The 20,833-nt window shown below is 49.7% G+C and overlaps 2 protein-coding genes across 3 annotated transcripts in view; both read left to right on the forward strand.

Moving 5' to 3' along the window:
• Positions 1–8,570, forward strand: part of KDM3B (lysine demethylase 3B) — an 80,231-nt gene extending 71,661 nt beyond the window's left edge. The window contains exons 16-24 of the mRNA XM_077138586.1: positions 170–436; positions 1,335–1,506; positions 1,894–1,984; positions 2,123–2,253; positions 2,918–3,037; positions 4,013–4,152; positions 4,446–4,622; positions 5,150–5,284; positions 7,107–8,570. Coding sequence (XP_076994701.1) covers positions 170–436; positions 1,335–1,506; positions 1,894–1,984; positions 2,123–2,253; positions 2,918–3,037; positions 4,013–4,152; positions 4,446–4,622; positions 5,150–5,284; positions 7,107–7,187 — 1,314 coding nt within the window. The 3' untranslated portion in view covers positions 7,188–8,570. The remainder of the gene's footprint in view (positions 1–169; positions 437–1,334; positions 1,507–1,893; positions 1,985–2,122; positions 2,254–2,917; positions 3,038–4,012; positions 4,153–4,445; positions 4,623–5,149; positions 5,285–7,106) is intronic.
• Positions 8,571–10,406: 1,836 nt separating this feature from the next.
• Positions 10,407–16,369, forward strand: REEP2 (receptor accessory protein 2). Of its 2 annotated transcripts, none has more exons than XM_077138046.1 (8): positions 10,407–10,502; positions 12,364–12,436; positions 12,773–12,849; positions 13,978–14,098; positions 14,330–14,443; positions 14,795–14,942; positions 15,032–15,165; positions 15,252–16,369. In XM_077138046.1, the coding sequence occupies exons 1-8, from the start codon at positions 10,471–10,473 to the stop codon at positions 15,315–15,317; spliced, it is 765 nt and encodes a 254-aa protein (XP_076994161.1). In that variant the 5' UTR covers positions 10,407–10,470; the 3' UTR covers positions 15,318–16,369. The 2 variants fall into 2 exon arrangements, with proteins under 2 accessions (XP_076994161.1, XP_076994162.1); XM_077138047.1 differs by having other exon boundaries at positions 15,035–15,165.
• Positions 16,370–20,833: the final 4,464 nt, after the last annotated feature.

A 20,833-nucleotide genomic window follows, 5' to 3' on the forward strand; every position in this document is an offset into this window, starting at 1 on the left:
ATTTAAGATACTGGCTTAATAGCCATCCTTCTTAAAGAATGTTTCAATGTTGATGGAATTTAATCAGATAGGCCAGAAGTCCTTCTTGTGAATGCAACTGTGAGACAGGTTTTTAATCCTCCTCTTGTGGTGCTCAGTCAGGTTTATCTGGTGGATTTTTATCTGGCAGGGAGTGAAGAGCAAGGCCAGTCTGCCCAACTTCCTTGACCACATCATTGCCTCAGTGGTAGAAAATAAGAAAACCTCAGATTCTGCAAAGCGGGCCTGCAACTTGACTGATACCCAAAAGGAGGTGAAGGAGATGGTGATGGGGCTGAATGTGCTCGACCCCCATACCTCGCACTCCTGGCTTTGTGATGGGAGGCTTCTGTGTCTCCATGACCCCAGCAACAAAAACAATTGGAAGATCTTCCGGGAGTGTTGGAAGCAAGGCCAGGTAAGTGAGAACAGGCTGTTCCCAGCTGTGTGCCTGCCTGTCTGCCTGCCTGCCACAGCTACCATGATAGTTCCAGGTGTCTGGGAGATCTTTTGCCCATAAGATTTAGACATAGTAACTTGCTCCTTACAAACGGCCTTGCTACTTGGAATTGTCTTGGATTTTTAAAACCCAAGAAGATTCCTAAAAATACATTGTGGATAAGATGATGGTATGGTAGCCCAGACAAACTCTGGATCTGTCTTATAACTGTTTGTTGAAAAGTGCTTTGAAAACTATTGTTTTTTTCTTTCTTTGCTCTGTATATACGTTATATTATACGATAAAAAAGTTTAATAAAAAAAGAGAAAATATATATTGTGGAACTTTTAATTCTAAGTTGTATAGCTCTATGTTCTTTAAATGGCAGTTGAATCCCTAAGTGTGATTGATGTGGACAAAGGTGGGATGAAGTTGGAGGTATTTTTCTAGCTAATTGTTTCAAGGCCACACTAGATTGTGTGACAACATTCCCTGATGTTTATGCATTAGCAAGTGCTTGAGGAAGGGGAAGGTTTTAGAATTGTCTGAATAGTTTTCCATTCTCACTGTGAGAAAGTGTTCTCAAAGTTGGATTTGTTCATTTTTTTTGTTGTTGTTCTCTCAAATCAAAATAGTGGTATATAACAAGGCAACAGAAATGATTTATATGGCAACCTCCTTAGGGTGAGAGTCCAGTTTAATTATGGGGTAGAGATATTTTTCATTCACTTTAGCTGGTATGTGGAAATCCATAGATATAAAACTGGGGAGGAATGTTAGATCAGTGTGGAGAAGATACCTTCCTCTTCTTTCCCTTAGCCCTGGAGCTAAGGCTGTTTCCTAAATGAATCTGGTTGGGATATTTTTGTTTCCACAGCCAGTGCTGGTTTCAGGGGTACATAAAAAGCTCAAGTCTGAACTCTGGAAGCCAGAAGCCTTTAGCCAGGAATTTGGAGACCAGGATGTGGATTTGGTGAACTGCAGGAACTGTGCTATAATTTCCGATGTGAAAGTTCGGGATTTCTGGGATGGCTTTGAAATCATATGCAGTAAGTAGTTCTGATACCTAGTTCAGTAAGGACAGACTCGGAAGAAAGCATCCATATGCCCAGCCTCCACTTTAATGGAAGGAACATATGTCCTGATCCAACCATGTTGCCTGCGTAGCAGTCACTCAACTTCCACAGCATGGCTGGTCCTAAATTTGTGATCCCTCAGGGTCTGTGGACCTTTTTCACTCTGAGGAAGGGTAAAATTTCCTGTGAAATAAGAAAGTATGGCATGTACTGTTAACCAGTGGGTGAGGAGTACAAAGCCAACCTCATCCATTATAGGGGTTTACAAGTATGGAAATAAGAAATTAGTAGTCTCTTAAAACATTTTATCACTGGAAAAAAAATCTAGCAGCAGTCCACCCAGTGCCTTCTTTCTTTCAGAACGACTAAGGTCAGAAGATGGGCAGCCAATGGTGCTCAAACTCAAAGACTGGCCTCCTGGGGAAGATTTTCGGGATATGATGCCAACAAGGTTAGTGAACTAAAGTGGTGTCATCTTCAGAGACTTTTGCCTTGCTGAAACCATCTCGAAGTATCACAGAAAAGTGAACTTTGCCTCTTCACTTTCTTCCCCTGTAACAAGCTCAATCATCTTTCCAACCTTTTGTAGGTTTGAAGATCTGATGGAGAACCTTCCTCTTCCAGAATATACCAAACGAGATGGCAGGCTCAATCTGGCCTCTAGGCTGCCCAGCTACTTTGTAAGGCCCGATCTGGGCCCCAAGATGTACAATGCCTATGGTATGAGGGAGAGGCCAAAAGTGTCCTTTTGTTGCACTATTCTCATTTCACCTATAGAGTGAGGTCTGATCACAGTTATATATGAAGATGACTAAGGACAGGTGACAGGTCCTGGGAAAGTTAATAGTATTCAGAATGGTTTTGAATATGCTTGCTTGTGTAACACTGATTTGGGCCCAGTCCATAAGCTTGTGTATCTCCAGTAATCAGAAAGTTCCCTAATAAAAATTTAAAAATTCTGTCCAAGGAGATGTGTATCTGTTTTAAGAAACTTGATTTAAAAAAATACTGAAGTCTGCATACCCTTTTACCCAGCCAGCCAACTCTTTCTGAAGTCTCAGTAAAGTCCTAAATTTCTGTGAAAGCTGAGCTTCATTTGAATGTCACTAATACCCATATCTATTTTGCTTTTGAAGGAAAGTAAACTTTGGAGGGGTGGAATTAGTTCTTAGCCAGAGCTAATAATGGTGTCAACTTGACTAGAAATCAGTCTTAGAATGTTAGAAAAGCAATGAGAAGAGTGATTTTTTGATTCACAGATATACTTCCCTCTTCTGTTGTTACTCATTTAAGACCATTCTTGGCCATGTTCTCAGTTACAGAATCTATATGGAGTCTTCGGAGTATTGCCCCTTCACCTTACATATATCCCTGTTACCTTTAGGATTGATAACTGCAGAAGATAGAAGAGTTGGCACAACTAATCTTCACTTAGATGTGTCTGATGCTGTTAACGTGATGGTGTATGTTGGGATCCCCATCGGGGAGGGTGCTCATGATGAAGGTAAGATTTCTAGGACTCATTACTTCAGGAGGGTGAGGCTCGGCCTCAGGCATGGAATTGGTATCTTTCTCCTCAGGCAGTATCAGTGGCTTTTTCTTAAGTCTCTCCTAGACCTGATGCATAATTGTACTCATCTGTCCTTGACCAGAGTCATTCTCTTACTGGGCAGATTGCTCTTTTTCACTAAATGAATAGCATCACAAAGAGGAGGAAAGAGGTGAGAAAAAAAAAAGGCAAACTGGTCTACTTGGCCCATCAGCCAGTTCAGCTGTAGCTATCAGTGGGGTGACAAATGTTAAAGCACGTTCACCCCCATCAAAATAAAGCATAAAAAGGATGCTTTGCTGCATTTATACTCCCTGCCCATGTCAGTTAAAATTAATGTGTTCATTGTGGAAATTTTAGAAAATGTAGACATTTTTAAAGATAAAATTAAATAACTCAATCCAGGGTCCAGGAATAACCAGTATCATCTTGGTGTATTTCCTGACATAGATTTGGTTTTGCACTTGTACATCCTTCCATTATGTTGTCTTTTAGGGAATCTTTATAGACAAGCGCTGGAAGCCTACACTTATGCCAGAGAAGGTTTATGTTTTGTGGGCTTGAATCACAGACTTTTGGAGTTTTAAGAGGTCTCGAGAAAGCATATAGAGTCCATCTTCTTGCAACAGGAAATAACCTGCAGGTTAAGGATAAGATACTATGGTTTGAGCAAGAAATGTATTTAAAGGAAAACTGTACCTCAAAAAAAAAAAAAAGCAGAGGCTCTATTGAGTAACAAAGATTTAGTGTTGCTGCTCCTGTGTGTAGGGGCCACAGACCAACCCTCATGTTGGTCCTTTGAGTCTACCTTTTATTTCTCCAGAGAAATGGAGAAGTAGAGACCAAACTTGCTTGGTTTGGCCATTTTGCTTCACTCAGAGGTATTTAAAAGGCAAGTAACATCGAAAAGTGTCTTTTTGCTCTCTTCAGAGGTACTCAAGACTATTGATGAGGGGGACGCTGATGAGGTGACAAAGCAGAGGATTCATGATGGAAAGGAAAAGCCAGGTGCTTTGTGGCACATCTATGCAGCGAAGGATGCAGAGAAAATCCGGGAACTACTCCGAAAGGTATGACCCTGGGGGACTCTGCTTCCATCTCACAGAAGTAAGGGTCTGGGGACTGAGATGGCCTGTCTAAATTAGTTTCTCAAATGGAGTCCCATCGCACTAAAAATCTATCAGCCATGGTTACCTCTTGTTGAAATGCCCCAAAGACCTCTATCTACACTACAGAGATCTACATACATCTGCTCAAGCTCTGGCCCACCCAGGGACATTGCTGTGGCAAGTTCGGTATACGCTGTTAATATTTTTATGCATTTATTTATTTTGCCCTCTTTGGATTTTGGTCATGGTTTCAGGTTGGAGAAGAGCAAGGCCAAGAAAATCCCCCTGATCATGACCCAATTCATGACCAAAGTTGGTATCTGGACCAGACCCTCCGGAAGCGACTCTATGAAGAGTATGGTGTGCAAGGCTGGGCCATCGTGCAGTTTCTGGGTGATGCTGTCTTCATACCTGCTGGAGCCCCACACCAGGTGCGTGCCACCTTGCAGGTCGGGTTGCACAGCTCCCTGGGCTTCCTTATTTCTGCTTTTTTACTAATCTGGCAAGAAGTATAGATGATTGAATTAGGCTCATTGCTCTTACACCATAACTATTTTTTACTTTTTAATTTTACTTCTTGTAATTTTAAATGTTCATTGTAGAACTTTTAAACACTACAGAGTATTGCAGAAAAAGTGAAAGCCCCAGCTCAGCTGCCTGTGTCACACCCCCTTTCAGTTCCCTTTTCCTGCCCTCCCAATCTAGTTTCCTTCCCCAGAGGCAGTCTCCTATTAACACGTTGGTGTGAATTTTTCCATACCCTTTTCTGTACATAAACGAACATTTTTTATGTATTTACACTTAGAGTTTTTCTGCATTTGCTGTTTTTCTAAAAATGGAGAAATACAAGTATTTCTATAGTTGTGGGGGGTTTTTTAACTGTCTTCTGGACATTTTCCTCCTGTTATTGGCTTTCTCATGCCTGATGTTTTTCCCTCTGTACTTTTCACCCACTCAGGTTCACAATTTATACAGTTGCATAAAAGTAGCAGAAGATTTTGTGTCTCCAGAACATGTTAAGCACTGTTTCCGCCTGACCCAGGAATTCAGGCATCTCTCTAACACTCATACGAACCATGAGGATAAACTGCAGGTAAATAACTCTTTCTTCACCCCACCCTGTCTCCTAATCTCATGCATGCATACACCAAAGGCACATTCTCCTTTCTGAGGGTGTTCTCTGAGACGTATACTGTGAAGGAGAAATGACTTAAAGGAAACCAGGCCTGGGGATAAGGAGTGCTCCTTTCATGAGTATTTAATCAGTTTTGTTTTTAGAACTTATTTATCTTTTAACCTCATCATTTCTAGTGTGACAGTCCTCTTTTTCTGTGCCCTTGGGAATTACAGTGTTTTAGTGTTAGAAACTGATTTACACTGACCTACTGAGTCAAATGAGAGAAGCACTGTGAACACTGTGTGTTCTAAGAATGTTCCAAGAAGGGTATTGCCTCAAAGCTGCTTCTCACAGTAAAATTCTGTGCAAACTCAGTTCCTGAGAGCCCTATAGGGACTGCAGTCCATGTCCCTAAACAATCATATTCAGAAAGTCAAGGATTGGAGAGTTGAACTAGACGGTCAGATTAGGTTTCTTCTTCTCCTGAAATGGACTGGAACTTTAAGGGCAGAATTTCATTATTAATACTTAAGTTGGATCCTACCGTGGCATAAAAAGAATAAAGAAAAAGAAAGCAAAACTCCCCAGGCAGGAATTCAGCAATCTGAATAAGCACTCTTCCAGTCTTTCACTTTGGCCTCTTTTCCACCGTCATGCCTGTGGCTCAGGTGTATGTTTTTGGTCAGTGACTGATCATGTTGAGGGCAGATTTTTTGGTTGCTGGTAAATCAACCCTGAGTCTAGTCTATTTTGCTGTTCTTTTTTTCAAAATTACAGAACAGTTTAACCATAGATCTTATAGATATAATACAAATAAGTGGACATACCTCCTTCAGGTCTCTACCTATAATGTCAGCTTATCCATAAGGCCTTTCCTGACCACCCTATTTAGAATAGCAACGTCAGCTCCTGCTCCAGTACTCTCAGTGCCCTTTCACTGCCTTCTTTTTTTCTGTAGCATTTTTCACCATTTGACATACTACACTTTTACCTGTTTGTTTCTACTCCCACTAGAATGTAGGGTGTTTAAGCCCCATGAATACAGTAATCTACTGTTCCAAATATTGTTTTTCCCTAGCACGGTGTTTGACATATAGTAGATATTCGTAAGTATTTGTTGAATTAATACAAAAATCTTAATAGAAAATAGCATAAGGGGGGCTTGTATGCCCATCACCTTAAGAAATAAAACCTGGTAAAGATAGTTGAATCCCCCAAATACCCTTCACCATTCCTTTTCCCCACTTTCCTTCCCTAGAAATAACCACGGTGTTGATGCCTGTCTTTTTAAAAATCTTTTAGCCTATTTACTTTTTTTTTTTTAGAAAATACATTTGATCACGAAGGAAAAAAAATACCTCCTAAGCCTACCTACCACCATTATTTTAGTGCATTCTTGTTCACGGTGGGACCTGGGCTTTAGGCAAAGTTTCTAATCTTAGAACCTTAGTTTCCTCAGTATCTCATTTGTAAAATGGAACAATAATAGACTCTACCCCCATAGGATTATGGTAAGGATCAAATGAGAAACCATATAAAGAGTTTAGCAACAGTGCCCAGCACATAGTAAGTGCAGAGATGGTAGTATTAATATAGCCTTTCAAATTTCATCATTTTTTTTTATTATAGATCTTGTATCCTAGGTGATCTGTAAATCGACTTAAGGATTGGTTTGAGAAGCAAGTGGTCCTCTGGAGGGCTTCCTTGCTTACACTTCTAGTCAGTGTAGAACACACACGTGCATTTGTGGAACACAGTATGGGGCTGCTGTGAACTGACTGCTGATTGCTTTCTCCAGGTGAAGAACATCATTTACCACGCAGTGAAAGATGCTGTTGGCACCCTCAAGGCACATGAATCCAAACTGGCAAGGTCTTAGGTGTGACGAAATTCCAGACTCCCCTGTGAAGCAGGTCTTTAACTCACAACATATACAGGGAACGGCAGGGTTTTCTGCTGGAGCAGAGGCCCTTCACTCGGAGCCAGTGTGGTCAGTATTACAAACTCCAGCCACTCTTTTCTACGCTGCCTCAACACTGAAGGTCAACACAGGAAAGTCGCACTGTTCACACACAGTTTCAGACTCCAAGCCGAGGGTGCCACATCCCCATCCTGTGGCCTTTTGGGAATCCAAATTGCCCAAACACTGCTGGGCTTTTCCTGCATATTCTCGTGATTTGAGATCCATGAAAACCAGGAATATGGGCACATCTTTCTTTTCTTTTTCTCTCGTGCCTCGTTAGGTGGGAATGTGTTTGGAGGTAGGGAAAATCACATAACTGGTACAGGTAGTGGGTAATTGTGCAAACATGCCTGGAAGACGCCTGACAGTGTCTCTGCACGTGACCTCTAACACGGCCCATCCCAGGACCCGGGATGAAGCCATTCCCCACGCTCTCCCACAAGCACTGAAGTCTGCAGGACCCAGAGAGAACCCACTGCTTTTCCCAGGAGGCTCCAGGATTAGGAAACGTGTGTATTTAGTGAAAAATAGGTTTGTAGTGAAATAGTTACTATTTCATGAAAGTAGATATTTTTAGAATTTTTGAAATACCACAGTTGTTTTCCTGGATTATGAGGAAAGGCACATTACATTTAGTCTTCCTTTCAATAAAACTATTTGAAGAAATATGATTTTTAGAGATCAGCTGCCCATTATAGCACAAAATCAGCCAAAGCAGAATTGAAAAGAATTGGCTTTTTAAGATTCTTTTAGTTTCTCCCCCTCCCATTTCAGTCCTATCTTGAGGGAACAGTCATCTGAGAAAGAACTTTGTCGTGTCTGAGCTGTGGTGTGTTCCACACAGAGACACGACACACTGGTAACTCCAGGAACCATTTTCACCAATTACCAGTGTTCCCTTGGGAAATTTTTAAGTTTCCAAATGGAAGGAAAGTTTGATTTCCACTGTATGTTTTTGTTGTTGTTGTTGTTATTTTTTCTTTTTCTTTTTTTTTTTTTTTGTCCAGAAATCTTTTCATCAAAACTTTCCAACTTGGTGGAGTTTTATTAAGAATTTCTTTGAAAGTGATGGAATTCATTAGCCCATAGGTACATTGGGAAATGTATCAGTCTTCTTTCCAGCTGTACTGTAGTGCCCTGCAGGCTTGTTTATATGTTCACAGTTACTTTTTTCTTTTCTTTTTTTTTTTAATAAAAGTCATTTACTGTAGAATACTTTTAATTTCATTTTCTGTATTTTAATTTTGTTGAAGGGCTGATTGGGATTTCCATGTTCTTATTAAAAATCTAACAAATCTATTTGGAGTGGACTAAATTCTTCCTGCACCAACACTTCTAAAATCAAAGCCTGGTTGGAGGTGGGGGATGGTTCATTCCCAGATTTTCAGTACCTTGGTATACCATTTATTATTTGATTGCAGAACTTGGACTTATCTGGGAGAAAAGTGTCAGGGTAAGGTCAGTGTAGTTTGGCAGTTTGGTCATCAGGGACAGGGGCCACATGAGTTAGAGGTTGGGAAGAGAGAGGGGTTTTCCCATAGTTTGTATTCTGTGACAGGAGTAGGAAAGGTGGGGTCCTACCTTCTTGAGGCAGAGTTTGGGGTAAAGGGCCATGATAATGTGGCCCAAACAAGGTTTTGGGCAGTCATTGGTAGGGCTTCACAGAGCAGGAGGCCTGGCTGTCCACATGTGAAGCACATGGTGGAAGAAGCCCCAAATGGGTTTTCTTTTGTTTTGTTTTCCAAATGGGTTTTTTGTTTGTTTTAAAATATATTTTTCAAGCAGCAGTTAATGTGGCTTAAGGCATGAGAACAGACTGCATTCCAATTAGAAAAGGCCTTTTGGAGAGGGTGGTAAAGAATAGAAAGAGGGTTTTTCAGAGGCTGCTTCTCTGCAGCCTGTTGGAAGTGTCTTCCAAAGTGTTTGAGCCTGGAAATATAATTTTATTACAGTGAACATAGACCATTGTGTGGTTCAAAGATAACCGTGTTTGAATATAACTTTTAAATAGAGTTCTGAGCATGTCCTTTCAGCCTTGATGGTCTCGGGGTGATGCTGTGGTTACCAGGTTTGACCTCAACATAAAGGGTAGAGGAATGCTGAGGCATTGAAATGGGACAGGAAAGTAGAGCAGTAGAGTGGCAGGTAGGGGGAAGGTTGGAATATGGTTGCTTTGGTGTAAATGAGGCCAGCAGCCTACATTCTGGATATAAATGTCTTCATAATTAGGGCATCTGCTGCAGCCAGTGTTTGCTGATGGTTTCGAGCTGGAGCACCTGGTCCCATATCCAGCCAGGGGCCAAGCCCTCTCCCAGCCCTGGAAGAAGTCTAGCGCCTCCCCTGCCCCAGGGTGGGTTGTCCGCCTTAGGAGCACTGGAGCCTGTTCCCCTGCAAAGGTTAGGAACTGCCAACCTAAAGAAGCCCATGGTGGGAGGAGGAAGGCCCTCTTCCAGCTGTGGTGATTAGTGATTATTAAGAAGGGGTAGATGGGTGTCCATACGGCCTGTGGTGGGGGAGGGGTTGCTAGTCAGGAATTGGGGGTGGGGGGAATTAGCCTGTTAAAAGTAGGGTTTCCTGGGTTCTATCTTAGCAGCATGACTTAGTGGTTTTGTAACCCTGGGCAAATTAATGAACCAACCCTAGCTTCCCATTTCCTTATCTTAAAAATGAGGATAATTTTAACCTCTGTCTTATAGGAGGATCCTAAGCATTCACTAAAATAATGCATGTAAAACCTCTAGCAAGGGGCCTGACACACAGTAAGCACTCAGTAAATTACAGCTTTTATGCCTCGGGTGTTTAAACCTTTCAGCTTCTTGTGGCCAGGGCAGGAGGTGTGCTGGGGCTGATAACTGGAGGGACTCATGAAGGCTTCGGAAGACCTCAGTCCAGGGTTTGGGACCCAAGATGGGTGGAAGACGGGGCACTGAGGGTCAAAGGCGCGTTGCTGGCGACTGCAGGTGCAGGGGGCGCGCAGCACCGCCGCGGCCTCCCCTTTAAGAGCCGCCGCCGCCCACGGCTCACCGCTGCGGCAGGGACCTCCCCTTTAACAGCGGCGGCTCCGCGCTCCGCTGCCCCCACGGCCGCTGCTGCTGCTACTGCGGCTTCTGCTGCCGCTGCCGCCGCCGCCGCCCGACCTCGGGCAGCTGCATCCTCGGCCCGGGTCGGGTCCCCGCCCCGCGCCCAGCCAGGCCCCGCCATGGTGTCCTGGATCATCTCCCGCCTGGTAGTGTGAGTGCGGTGTCGGCGGGGCGCGGCCGGGTGAGGGAGGTTTGGGGGGGTTCGGGTGATGGCTAGGGATGGGGAGGGGGGAAGATTAAAGACCGAGATGGAATCCTCTCGGGCTCCAGAGCTGTCACCTAAAGGCACATCGTCCCCTCTCTGGGGTCTCCAGAGAGAGAGGTTGGCAGGACCGGAGGTGACAGTATTGGAGTTGGGGGGTGGGGCATGGCAGGCCTGGCTTCCCGGGCATCTCATCCAACCTCTTTTATTTTTATTTTCCCCAAAACCACCCTGCACCTGCACCCTCCCCCATCCTAGCAGCTGAGCAGCGTGGCTTGATTTATAATGGGAGGCAGGCGTGTCCCTTCCCCCACCTGGCAGGTCTGAGCTGGAGGACCTCCTCAGACTCCAGACCCCCCCCCCTCCCCCTGCCCTCAGTGCCCTGGGGGAAGATGGGCAATAGCAAAGAGTGGGGAGCAAGGCCCAGCCTCATCAGTTCCATTGGCCCTTCCATAGCTGCCAGCCATAGCTAGCCCCCTTGTCTACCCCAAAGGGCCTATATCCCCCCTTCTCCCCACTGTCAAGGGAATAGAGATGAAGAGGGCAGATGCCCCAAGGCCAGTCAGCCCCCTGGGAGGATGTCTAAGATATAGGGAAGCTGAGATGATTGGAGGACAAAGTGTGGGAGGTGCCTGGGAGAGGCTGTGTGCTCAGCCTGACTGTGAAAGTCACTGGAGGGAGGATGCCAGGCGGCCTTCATTCCCGGCTGCCAGCCACAGCACAGAGGTGTGCCCCTGCCAGCCCCCCACCAGCCTCCTGGAAGCAGCCCCCACACACAAACCTCTGATGTCTGCACAGTTTGAAAGTATCATGCCTCAATCAGGCAGTTCCATGTGGCAGCAGGCTGCATCCCTGCTTACCAACTGGCTGAGCTGACAGGAGTCTCCCCTGGGCCTCAGAGCCACTCCTAGCCCAGGACTCCATCCCTCAGCCTCCACCATGGGGACCGACACCCCAGCAGACCCCTGCTGCCTGCTCCCCACTCAGTGCTGCTGCATGCCTATGTCCTGCCATTGTTGTTCCTCTCCCCCATCTCACCCCAGAGGGAAGTCAGGCACCTCCTACCCCCGTGCTGCCCTCAGGGTAGTTGCTTCTGTCCCCAGGGAGATCCCCGAGGGGCCTCGGTCTTCCCACTCCTTCTTTCTGTCTGTGTCTTGTCTGCGTCTGTAACGGGATCACTGGGGCCGTGAGCTCAGGGTCCTCCTCTGAGCCTGGTTCCAGGGGCATTTCCTCAGGAGTATGAGCCTCCTTGCCCCTCTCAGGGCCTCCTGCCCCTGGGCCCTCTGCTCCCCAGTCCCCAGAGCCACAGTGGTGCCTCTGACTGCCAGGCAGCGTGCCCTGTTGGACAGTGTCGGGTTCCCTAGCAGAGCTGGCCCTGCCCAGCCTGGCCCTGAGACAGGGCGGTGCAGGGTAAGGGCAGATGGGTAGAAATGAGTACTGGGCCTGAAGAAGGCAGACGCCCCTGTGGCAGTGACCAGACCCCCTTGCATAACCAAAGAGCTCGGCTGAAGGGATCACATCAGACCCTCTGTCCTCCTGGGATTTACTGTGCTTCAGGGACTGGAATAAAACCGAATAATGGAGGTGGAGAGAGCACCAGTCAGCTGGCTTGGGCTTCCATACCAAGTTATATCGCCTGCGTCTTGACGCTTTGCCCTTAACCCCTGACCTGAGCTCGTCAATCCAGCTGATGTGACACTCTGGAGTTCTGTCTCCTCTCCCCTTACCTACCCAGGGACTGATGCAGAGCTGGGAGGGAGAGGCCACTGCCTCTGGCCAAGGGACCCAGTAACCATTCCTGCCTCCCTAGGCTCATCTTTGGCACCCTGTACCCAGCCTACTCTTCCTACAAGGCCGTGAAGACAAAAAACGTGAAGGAATATGTGAGTGGAGAACCTTTCTACCACCCACCCAATCCACATGGCAGAGGGAGGGAAAGATGGTGGGTCATGTTACAGATGGGGTGACTTTGACCCAATGTTACCAGCCACTATGATCCTGGATCAAGTAGGGTTCCGGAGATCCCTTCCCTACAGGCCCACCAACTTTATTGGCGGCAGGCGGGGAGTCCTCGGTGTTCCTCCTCCCCAACCCTGGCACGACAGCCAGGCAGGGGTGGTGTCCTGGTGTGCTTCCCCCCAGCCCTCGTGTGATCAGCCGGCAGAGTCACGGTCCTGGATGCCCCTGGCCCTAGCATGTGCTGCCCTCTGCACCCGCAGGTGAAATGGATGATGTACTGGATCGTCTTTGCCTTCTTTACCACGGCCGAGACCCTCACGGATATCGTGCTCTCCTGGTGAGGTCCAGCAGCCCCTCTTTGGGTCTCGGGGTCCTGGGCCTCTGACTTTCTCCCCCCAGCCCACCAACTGGAAGATGGAGACCCAGGGCAGAGTTCCCTCCTGTCCCCATGGAGTCCTGGGTGACCCCCCTAGGACTGGCTTGATCAGCAGAATAAGAACAGACACACACACACACATTTCTTTCTGGTGGTGGCCCAAGCACAATGGAATTGAGAAGACCTGCTTCTGTCTCACTCGCTGAGGGCTTGGCCTCAGTTTCCCTCCTTGCAAACTAGGGATATAATTCAATCCCATGAACCTCAGGTGCTTATATTTCAAAGCCATTTTTCCAAGCACTACTAGACTACATACAAGCACTTTGGACAGGGATTATGTCTTCATCATCTGTGTATTCACTCAAGGAGCTCAAACATGTTTATTGAATGAGCACATGCTTCTTGAACTTGGCCAGCACAGGACATTGGAAGCCAAGAGAAAAGAGTTTTTCAGAGGGGTAGAGGTCCAAGGATAATTGCATTTATAGATGTCAAGGGCCTTGCAGCCTTTGAGAAAAATAGTTTTGGCAGAAGGAGCATGAAGTCAGGCTAGAAAGAGTAATAGGTTCAACGAGGGTGGTGAGTGCAGACACCTCTTGACACAAGTGAAGGCGGGAGCCCTGATGATGGCTTTCTGAGGAGGTAGGAGACCTGAAGACATTGTGGCCCGAGAGGAGAGCTGTGGGGAACAGAGAGCAAGCCTTAATAAAGGCAGGGGTGTGTCATGGCAGCGAGGGGTGAGCTCCAGAGCACTGCAGGAGGAACCCAGGTCTGCTCATGGGGATGGGGCAGAGAGAGAAGGAAGGGGCCCCAGCCGTGGGCCCAGGAAGTCAGGAGCTCACCTTGGACAATGTTGGTCCCGGGGCAGAGTTGGAGGCTTGGGAAGGGGGTGGGTGGCATTCTATAAAGGTGACAGAGCAGGGGCAAGGAAAGCGCTGCCAAGGGAAATTCCTTCTGGGGTCATCTCTCACCTTCCTGCTTGTAGTCAGCTGGGCCTCCCAGACCGCTAGGGTCCCCTGAGCCAGGCAGGGACCCCAGTGCACTGGCTTCTCACCCCAGGCTCCGTCACTTGCCTCTGTCCCCCAACAGGTTCCCCTTCTACTTTGAGCTCAAGATCGCCTTTGTGATATGGCTGCTGTCCCCTTACACCAAGGGCTCAAGCGTGCTCTACCGCAAATTCGTGCACCCAACACTGTCCAACAAGGAGAAGGTTTGACCCTGCTCCCACCTCACTTCCCAGCCGGCCTCGGGCCAAAGCGGCCCCAGCACTCATAGCCGCAAACATGTCCTGCCTCGCCCTGGGGGTGCCCAGAGCCTGAACTGACCTGGCAGGGCCCTGGCCTCCTGCAACAGCCAGTGCCGTGGTCCAGGTGTGAACGAGGGCAGGGCAGGGCCTCCCCGGCAGGGCCCTCCCATCATCTGCATCCATCCCGCCCCCTAGGAGATCGACGAGTACATCACCCAGGCCCGGGACAAGAGCTATGAGACCATGATGAGGGTGGGCAAGAGGGGCCTGAACCTGGCCGCCAATGCTGCAGTCACCGCAGCTGCCAAGGTGAGATGGGGACAGACCCAGGGCCCCACCATGTTCACCTGGGCCCCCTGCGCACACTCACACACACGCACTCATACGTCCTCAGGGCTGGCAAAGCTTTGGGTGTGCCCAGCTTGGGCTTCAAGTCCTACCTCTACTACTCTCCAGTGGTGGGACCTCGAGCGAGTCATTTCCACTCTCACTCAGCATGTGTCCTCGCCCAGAAAGCAAGGAAAGCAGGGCGCCGTCCGCTTGGCGCTGATGTGGGGCTGGGCGGCACCCTGAGCCCTGTGGCTGCTCCCCGCACTGCAGTGACCTCTCTCTCCACCCGCCCCTTCCCCCGGTGCCCCCGGTGCGTGGGGGTGACCCTAGGGCCAGGGGGTGCTGTCAGAGAAGCTCCGAAGCTTCAGCATGCAGGACCTGACCCTCATCCGGGACGAGGACGCCCTGCCCCTGCAAGGGCCCGACAGCCGCCTCCGGCCCGGCCCCGGCAGCCTCCTGGACACCATCGAGGACACGGGTAGGAGCAGGGCCCGGGGGCGGGGGCGGGGCGGGGCCACGTGGGCGAGATCCCCCCGGACCGCTCTTCTCCCTCCTCCCCCTGCCAAGCAGGAGACGACCCTGCCCTGAGTTTAAGGTCCAGCGCAAACCAAGCAGACGCCCGGACAGAGGCCTCGGAGGATGACGCGGGGGACAAGGCCCCCAAGAGGGTCAAACCTATCAAAAAAGTGTCCAAGGCTGAGGTGAGAACACCGGCCGCAGCCGGGGCAGCTGGGGTGGGAAGGCAGCTGCAGGCTGAGCCGCCTTCTCTCCTTCCTCCCTACCGCAGCCCCCGCCTTCCAAGACATTGAAGGTTCGGCCCAAGAAGAAGGTGTCTGGCGGCGACTCGGCTTGAGGCTCCCCACCCCCCACAGGCTCGAGGCGAAAGGGAGAAGCCTCGGTCCCAGCCCAGCCCCCGCCCCACACCTGTGCCCCACTTTTGGTGCCTGCCTCTGGAAGGGGCTTGGAGAAGAGGAGGGAGCCCCTGAGGAGGGGGTAAGGCTGGACTGGGGGCTGAGGACTGAGCCAGCTGTGAGGCCTTCACTGTCCTCTCCCTGCACCAGCCCTACCCCTGCCCACCCAGTGCCTTGCTGAAGACCATGGCCATCCCCTTCTCTGAGATCCTATCGTGTCCCCCACTGCTCTCCCCAGGGGCCTGTTGGACCAAGGGTGGGCCATAAGGCACTTGGGAGAAAGGGCGTGAGTGGGGAAGGTACTGGGCACAGGGGACTCCAGGCTATAGCTGTGAATGGAGGACAGGGGTTTGTTGTGTACTGAAATGCCAGAGCTGCAGCTGGGACTCTTTTCCTGGGCATTGGGTAGGACTGTTTACTCCATGTCCCCACTAGGGAAAAGAGGTGGGTGTTCCATGGGGGTGGGGAGGTGAGTTTGTGCGCCTATCTTTTTGTGTCTGGGACCAGGGGGAGTTTGCATAAAGGACTTTCCCTCCAGCAGCCACTTTCCCCCACCCTTAGCCTCCGGTCCTTTCCTCCCTTCCCAGCCCTCCTTCCTAGTTTCTGAGCCTCACTGGACCCCAGCCCATGAGAGAAAAGGGCTCTGAAGGCCTCTCACCTCCTCAGCACTGGGTCACCTCCCCTCCAGGCCCATCCCTGCCCTGCCCAGTATAGGGGCCCCTGCTGAGCTGGCTCCTGCCCCACCCCACTCCACCCCCCACCCCTTGCTGGTCCATCCTGCCCTCCCTCTGGTCCCCCTTCCTGTGCCAAGCAGACTTTGTCAGAGCCCAGCCTTCACCCCACATCCTGCCCAGCTTCTGCCATGGCTTCAGTTAGGGCCAAGATAAACACATGAAGAAGAAAAAGAAATGGAGGAGCCAAGGGGTTCCCAAATTTCATGGAAAGGGTGCCCACTGTACCTTTAGGAGTGGATGAGCCAATAAACCAAACTCTGTCACCTCATTTCTTATGGCCTCTATACTTTGTTTCCCACCTACCCGATCTACAGCTGGAAAGAAACTCACATGAGAAGCAGGGCGCAGCTGTTGGTAAAGGGGGCATGAGGACAGAAGTCAGACTAAATGAACTCCAGAAGCTCTGATCCCCAAGGTAACAGATGAGCTTGGGTTGGTTCAGTCTGGAAAAATGGTTTTGGGGTTCAAGAGAGAGCCAGGGGCCAATGAGGCGACTTGAGTCAACAAGAGCCAAGGGCCCCAATCCCCAAACATTATCTTGTCCCTTAGAATCCCACCCTGAAGTCTGCTCCCCAGTGAACCTTCTGATACCCCCACTGAAAATACCAAGTATAAGTTCTGGGTACAAAATCCCTGAGGAGGCTCCGGGGGAATAGGGTGGGATGCGGAGCTGCTGGGCAGCTCTGGGGAATTGGGTAGCCACAGTTCCTAGAAAGGCCAAGAAATGATTGCGGGTGAGAGGAGATGTGCCAGAGAGAACCTGAGTGGAAGAGACAGGGAGAGGCAGAGATGGGAACCAGTCTGTGGCTCGAGGGGACAGACAAGGGATATGGGGAAACAAGAGCTGGGGCCAAAGATTGGGAACTTATTGGGAATGAGACTCTGGGTGACCTGAACTGAAGAGAAGGGGAAGGATGGCAGAGGAGCAGAGACAGCAGCTGGAAAGAGACAAACAAAAAAGGAAGAGTAGAGAAGGAGGGAAAAGGGAATAAGGAAACAGCAGCTCAGCCTCCTGGAAGGACATTGGAGGAGGTAAGGCATGGAGTGGGTTGGAATGAGGGGTGACTCGGACCCAGGCTGTGGACCCCATGGTTGGAAAAATGCCCCTGCACCAGACTTTCTCTCCCTGTCCTGGCTTCACAAAAGCATGTTCCCCTGCTGCACTCAAGCCAAGCTAGCCAAGAATTTCCTGTAGGAGGTCGTGGTGCAGGCAGGATATGAGTTGGCCATTTCATCTTCTCTGGAGTCCTCCTGCCTAAGCCCTCTGAAGGTTATTCCTTTCACCATTAGCCTTTAAGAAGTTTGGCCCACTTCGCTATTGGAAAGAAGAGGAAGGGGCCGGGATAAAATACAGGGGAGAGACTTCCTTGTTCTAGAAACATCCCCAGAGAGTGAGATGCTGCAGTCCCCTGCCAACAGCTACCATATGGCCAGAAAACCTGCTTAGCCCCTCTCTAACCCGAATCCCATTTGCTATGTATCACTTACATTCACAAGTGCACACACATTGTTTCAGTTTGCTGATGCTGCTGGAGTGGAATACACTAGAAATGGATTGGCTTTTACACAGGGGATTTATTAAGCTACAAATTTACAGTTCTCAGACCATGAAAATGTCTAAAATAAGGCACCAACAAGAGGATATCTCCACTCAAGAAAGGCTGAGGGCATCCGGGGTTTTTCTGTCATCTGGGAAGGCACATGGCAACGTCTGCTCGTCCTTCTCTCCTGGGTTGGCTTCAAATTGGCTCTCTCGATTCCTGTGGATCCTCCTGGCTTCTCCTGGGGCATTTTCTTTCTCTGAGTGTCTGTGGGCCCTCTTTTAGCTTCTCTGGGGCAAACTCTGGATTTCATCTTAGCATCTCCCGGGACATTTTCTGTCTCCAAGCAGCTCTCATTTGGTTTCATCTCTCTGCTGTCTTTGTGGGCTCTGAGCTCTTTCTGTATTCAGCCTTTTATTCTCTTCACAGACGACTCCAGGAAAAGGATCAAGACCCACCTTGAATTGGGTGGGTCACATCTCCGTGGAAACAACCTGATCGAAAAGTCCCACCCACAATAGGTCTGCACCCACAAGATTGGATTAGAAGAACATGGCTTTTCTGGGGCATATAACAGTTTCAAACTGGCGTACACTTACACATGCGCACACATACAGACTCGCGTGTACTCACACTCGTACACATGTTTGCACCCACGGTGACTGATGGCTAAGGAAGTCACTACCAGATCCTCCAGGGTGAACCTTCACTTCTGGTTTCTCTGTGTCACAGGAACATGCTCCGATTTCCAGGCCATTGGTCCATTGCCATGGAAACGTTTAAGGCTTCTAGAAGTCTGGGCACAGGGTTTGGTCCTTGTGGTACAAGGGAAGAGAGGAGAGATAGAGGGTGCCAAAAATAATGGGTGGAAATGCTCCTTGAAGGAGGCTGGTGGGATACCTCTGTGTCTCCTCACTTGCTGGGACCACCTGCTCTCTCCCCTCTGCCTCAGAAGGTCTCTCCAGGCCAGGGGAATGGGGAAGGATGTCAGAACAGAGGTGTGAGGTCAGAGCTATGTACATGATGCAGTTGAGGTGGGTTTGATCACTGGCTGCATCCCCAGGAGGCATCAAGGGGTGCTGGCTTTAGGATGGGGGCTGAGGCTGGTCTAACCCTATGTCCCATGGCCAGGCCTCCTTGAGGACTCTGGATAGCCCTCCTGGCATGAGATCTCTGACTATGATAACTTCAGGCCACAAGTTGCTCCCTCACCCTTTCTTGTGGGGGCCACAGGCAGAGAACCTGTTTTAAATGGGATTTCCAGGCTGTGACATCAGAGGAGAGCCGGCAGCTCTAGCCTGCGCTGGCCCATGATCTGACCAGCATTGCTGAGCCCAGCCTTGCACAGCCTGGCGAGCAGCAGGGGGAGCAAAGGAGGAAGGGGTCTGGCCGCCCTCGGCCCTGGTCCATATGTCTGTGGCATCCAAGATAATAGGAAGAGGATGTTTCCACGTCAGAAGCCCCTAGAAGCTTCCAGGGACTAGATAAACATCTCTAGAGAACAAAATGTCTCAAGCTCCCTCCCTAACCTCTATCCCTCCTGTTGCAATCTTCTCGGGTTTGGTCCCACTCCTTTACATTGCAATCCGTACATGATCACCTCTCTTCCAGTTCTCCCAGTCTTTCCCTCTGTAAGCTGGGACAGACCTGACCGGAGGAGGGGGATACTCTGAGCCCTTTGAGCTGGTCAGCAGCTGCCTCCATTGGGTCCTTGCTGAGACCATCTCCCCGATCTAGCCTGGAGGCAGCTTCACGTGGGAGGGATGCCTGCAGTGAGAAGAAAAGCCCACCAGGTGGCGCAGCTCCCTTCTCACGCCAAAGTCCCCACGCCTGCACCCATTCTGCCCAACAGGCAGTTGGATTTGCAGAGCACCTCATGTTCCACTCTCTGGAGCAGAAACGAAGGAAACATCCTTGAGTGTGGATGGGACGGCTGTGCATTCTCAAGCCACCATTCCCAGCTTTCTAAGGCCAGCCTGCATGATCGCCCTGCCCACACCCTGCAGGAGAAGGTTGGCTCCAAACGGCAGACACCCCTTGGGGTAAGGCTCCAACGGCCTGGCCTCAGCAGCAGGGGTGGTGTCTGGCACTGCAGCCCAAGGACACCCCGGGGGATTCTGAAGTAGCATCCAGAGAGGCTACTGGAGTTGATTCCAGAGGCAGGTAGGGAGAGGTAGACTTCAGGCCCAGGGGTAGGGAACATGGAGGCCGAGCTTGGCCCAAACGGAGGGAAACTCACACAACTACGGGTGTCCCTGGATACGGCTTCCCTGACAGCCACAGGCCTGTCCCAGGTTCCCTGCCCCCCACCCCCACCCCCACCCCTTTCTCTATTTCTAGCCTGTGCTGGGTTACTACGGGGTGGAAAGAAAAGACAGCAACCCTAAGACCCCATACCCTGGAGTCCCAAGGTAGATTTGCAGGGGCTGGGGTTCAGGCTTCTCAGTGACTCACCCTTCCTTGACCTCTTCCCCAAACTGACCCCATCAGCCCTGCATCTCCTATAAATTACTCCCTCCTTTTGTCCCAGCCAGATGAGTGATCAATAAGTAATGCTGCCTGAAATATTGATGGCGTGTTTCACACCAGCTTCCCTTAGCGATGCCTGCCCTTTGGGGAACTCAAGGGCTGTCGTGAAAATGCATGATCCCCAAACAGCTCTTTCCTGTCTCCGCCAACAGTGAGTCAGTCTTTGCCAAGATTTCGACCCATTCCCATGTCGGCCAGAATCACAATTCAGTCCCATCAACTAAAAATGGGAAGAGTTGCCCAGAGATCCTCTCAGCCAGCCCCCTTGGCTGGGGGGATGGGGCAGCTCCCCGGGGGAGGATGGGATAATCTAAACCAAGCACAGACCCTTCCAGATACTTTTGTTTCCCATGATGCACATCCTGTTTCCTCTCTTCTATGCCCGTCTTGGACCTGCCACGTCCAGCTTTCTAAGATGCTCGTGCAGAAGGAGGCAGAGACCTGCCCTGCACCCACCTCCTGCACCCACCTTGTCTATCTGAGGCCTGGGCATAAGGGACTCGCATGCTTCCAGGCTTCTCTGGTTCAGGTGACTTTCATCTGGTTTGTTCTCCTTGAAAGAAAGAAGAGGGAGCTGGAGAGTAGAAGGAGGCAGTGGAGGATCTTGAGCCCACTCACCCTGTACCCTCCTTTGCAGAAGCCATGCCCACCCCA

This window comes from Tamandua tetradactyla, chromosome 20, assembly GCF_023851605.1.
Source record: "Tamandua tetradactyla isolate mTamTet1 chromosome 20, mTamTet1.pri, whole genome shotgun sequence".
NCBI lineage: Eukaryota > Metazoa > Chordata > Mammalia > Pilosa > Myrmecophagidae > Tamandua > Tamandua tetradactyla.

Excerpts from the sequence above, each read along its gene's own strand:
- REEP2 (XM_077138046.1), top strand. The coding sequence starts at position 10,471 with ATGGTGTCCTGGATCATCTCCCGCCTGGTAGT. Across the intron at positions 14,943-15,031 it reads GGACACCATCGAGGACACGG|CAGGAGACGACCCTGCCCTG; the intron begins GTAGGAGCAGGG and ends CCCCCTGCCAAG. Across the intron at positions 15,166-15,251 it reads AAAAAGTGTCCAAGGCTGAG|CCCCCGCCTTCCAAGACATT; the intron begins GTGAGAACACCG and ends TCCCTACCGCAG.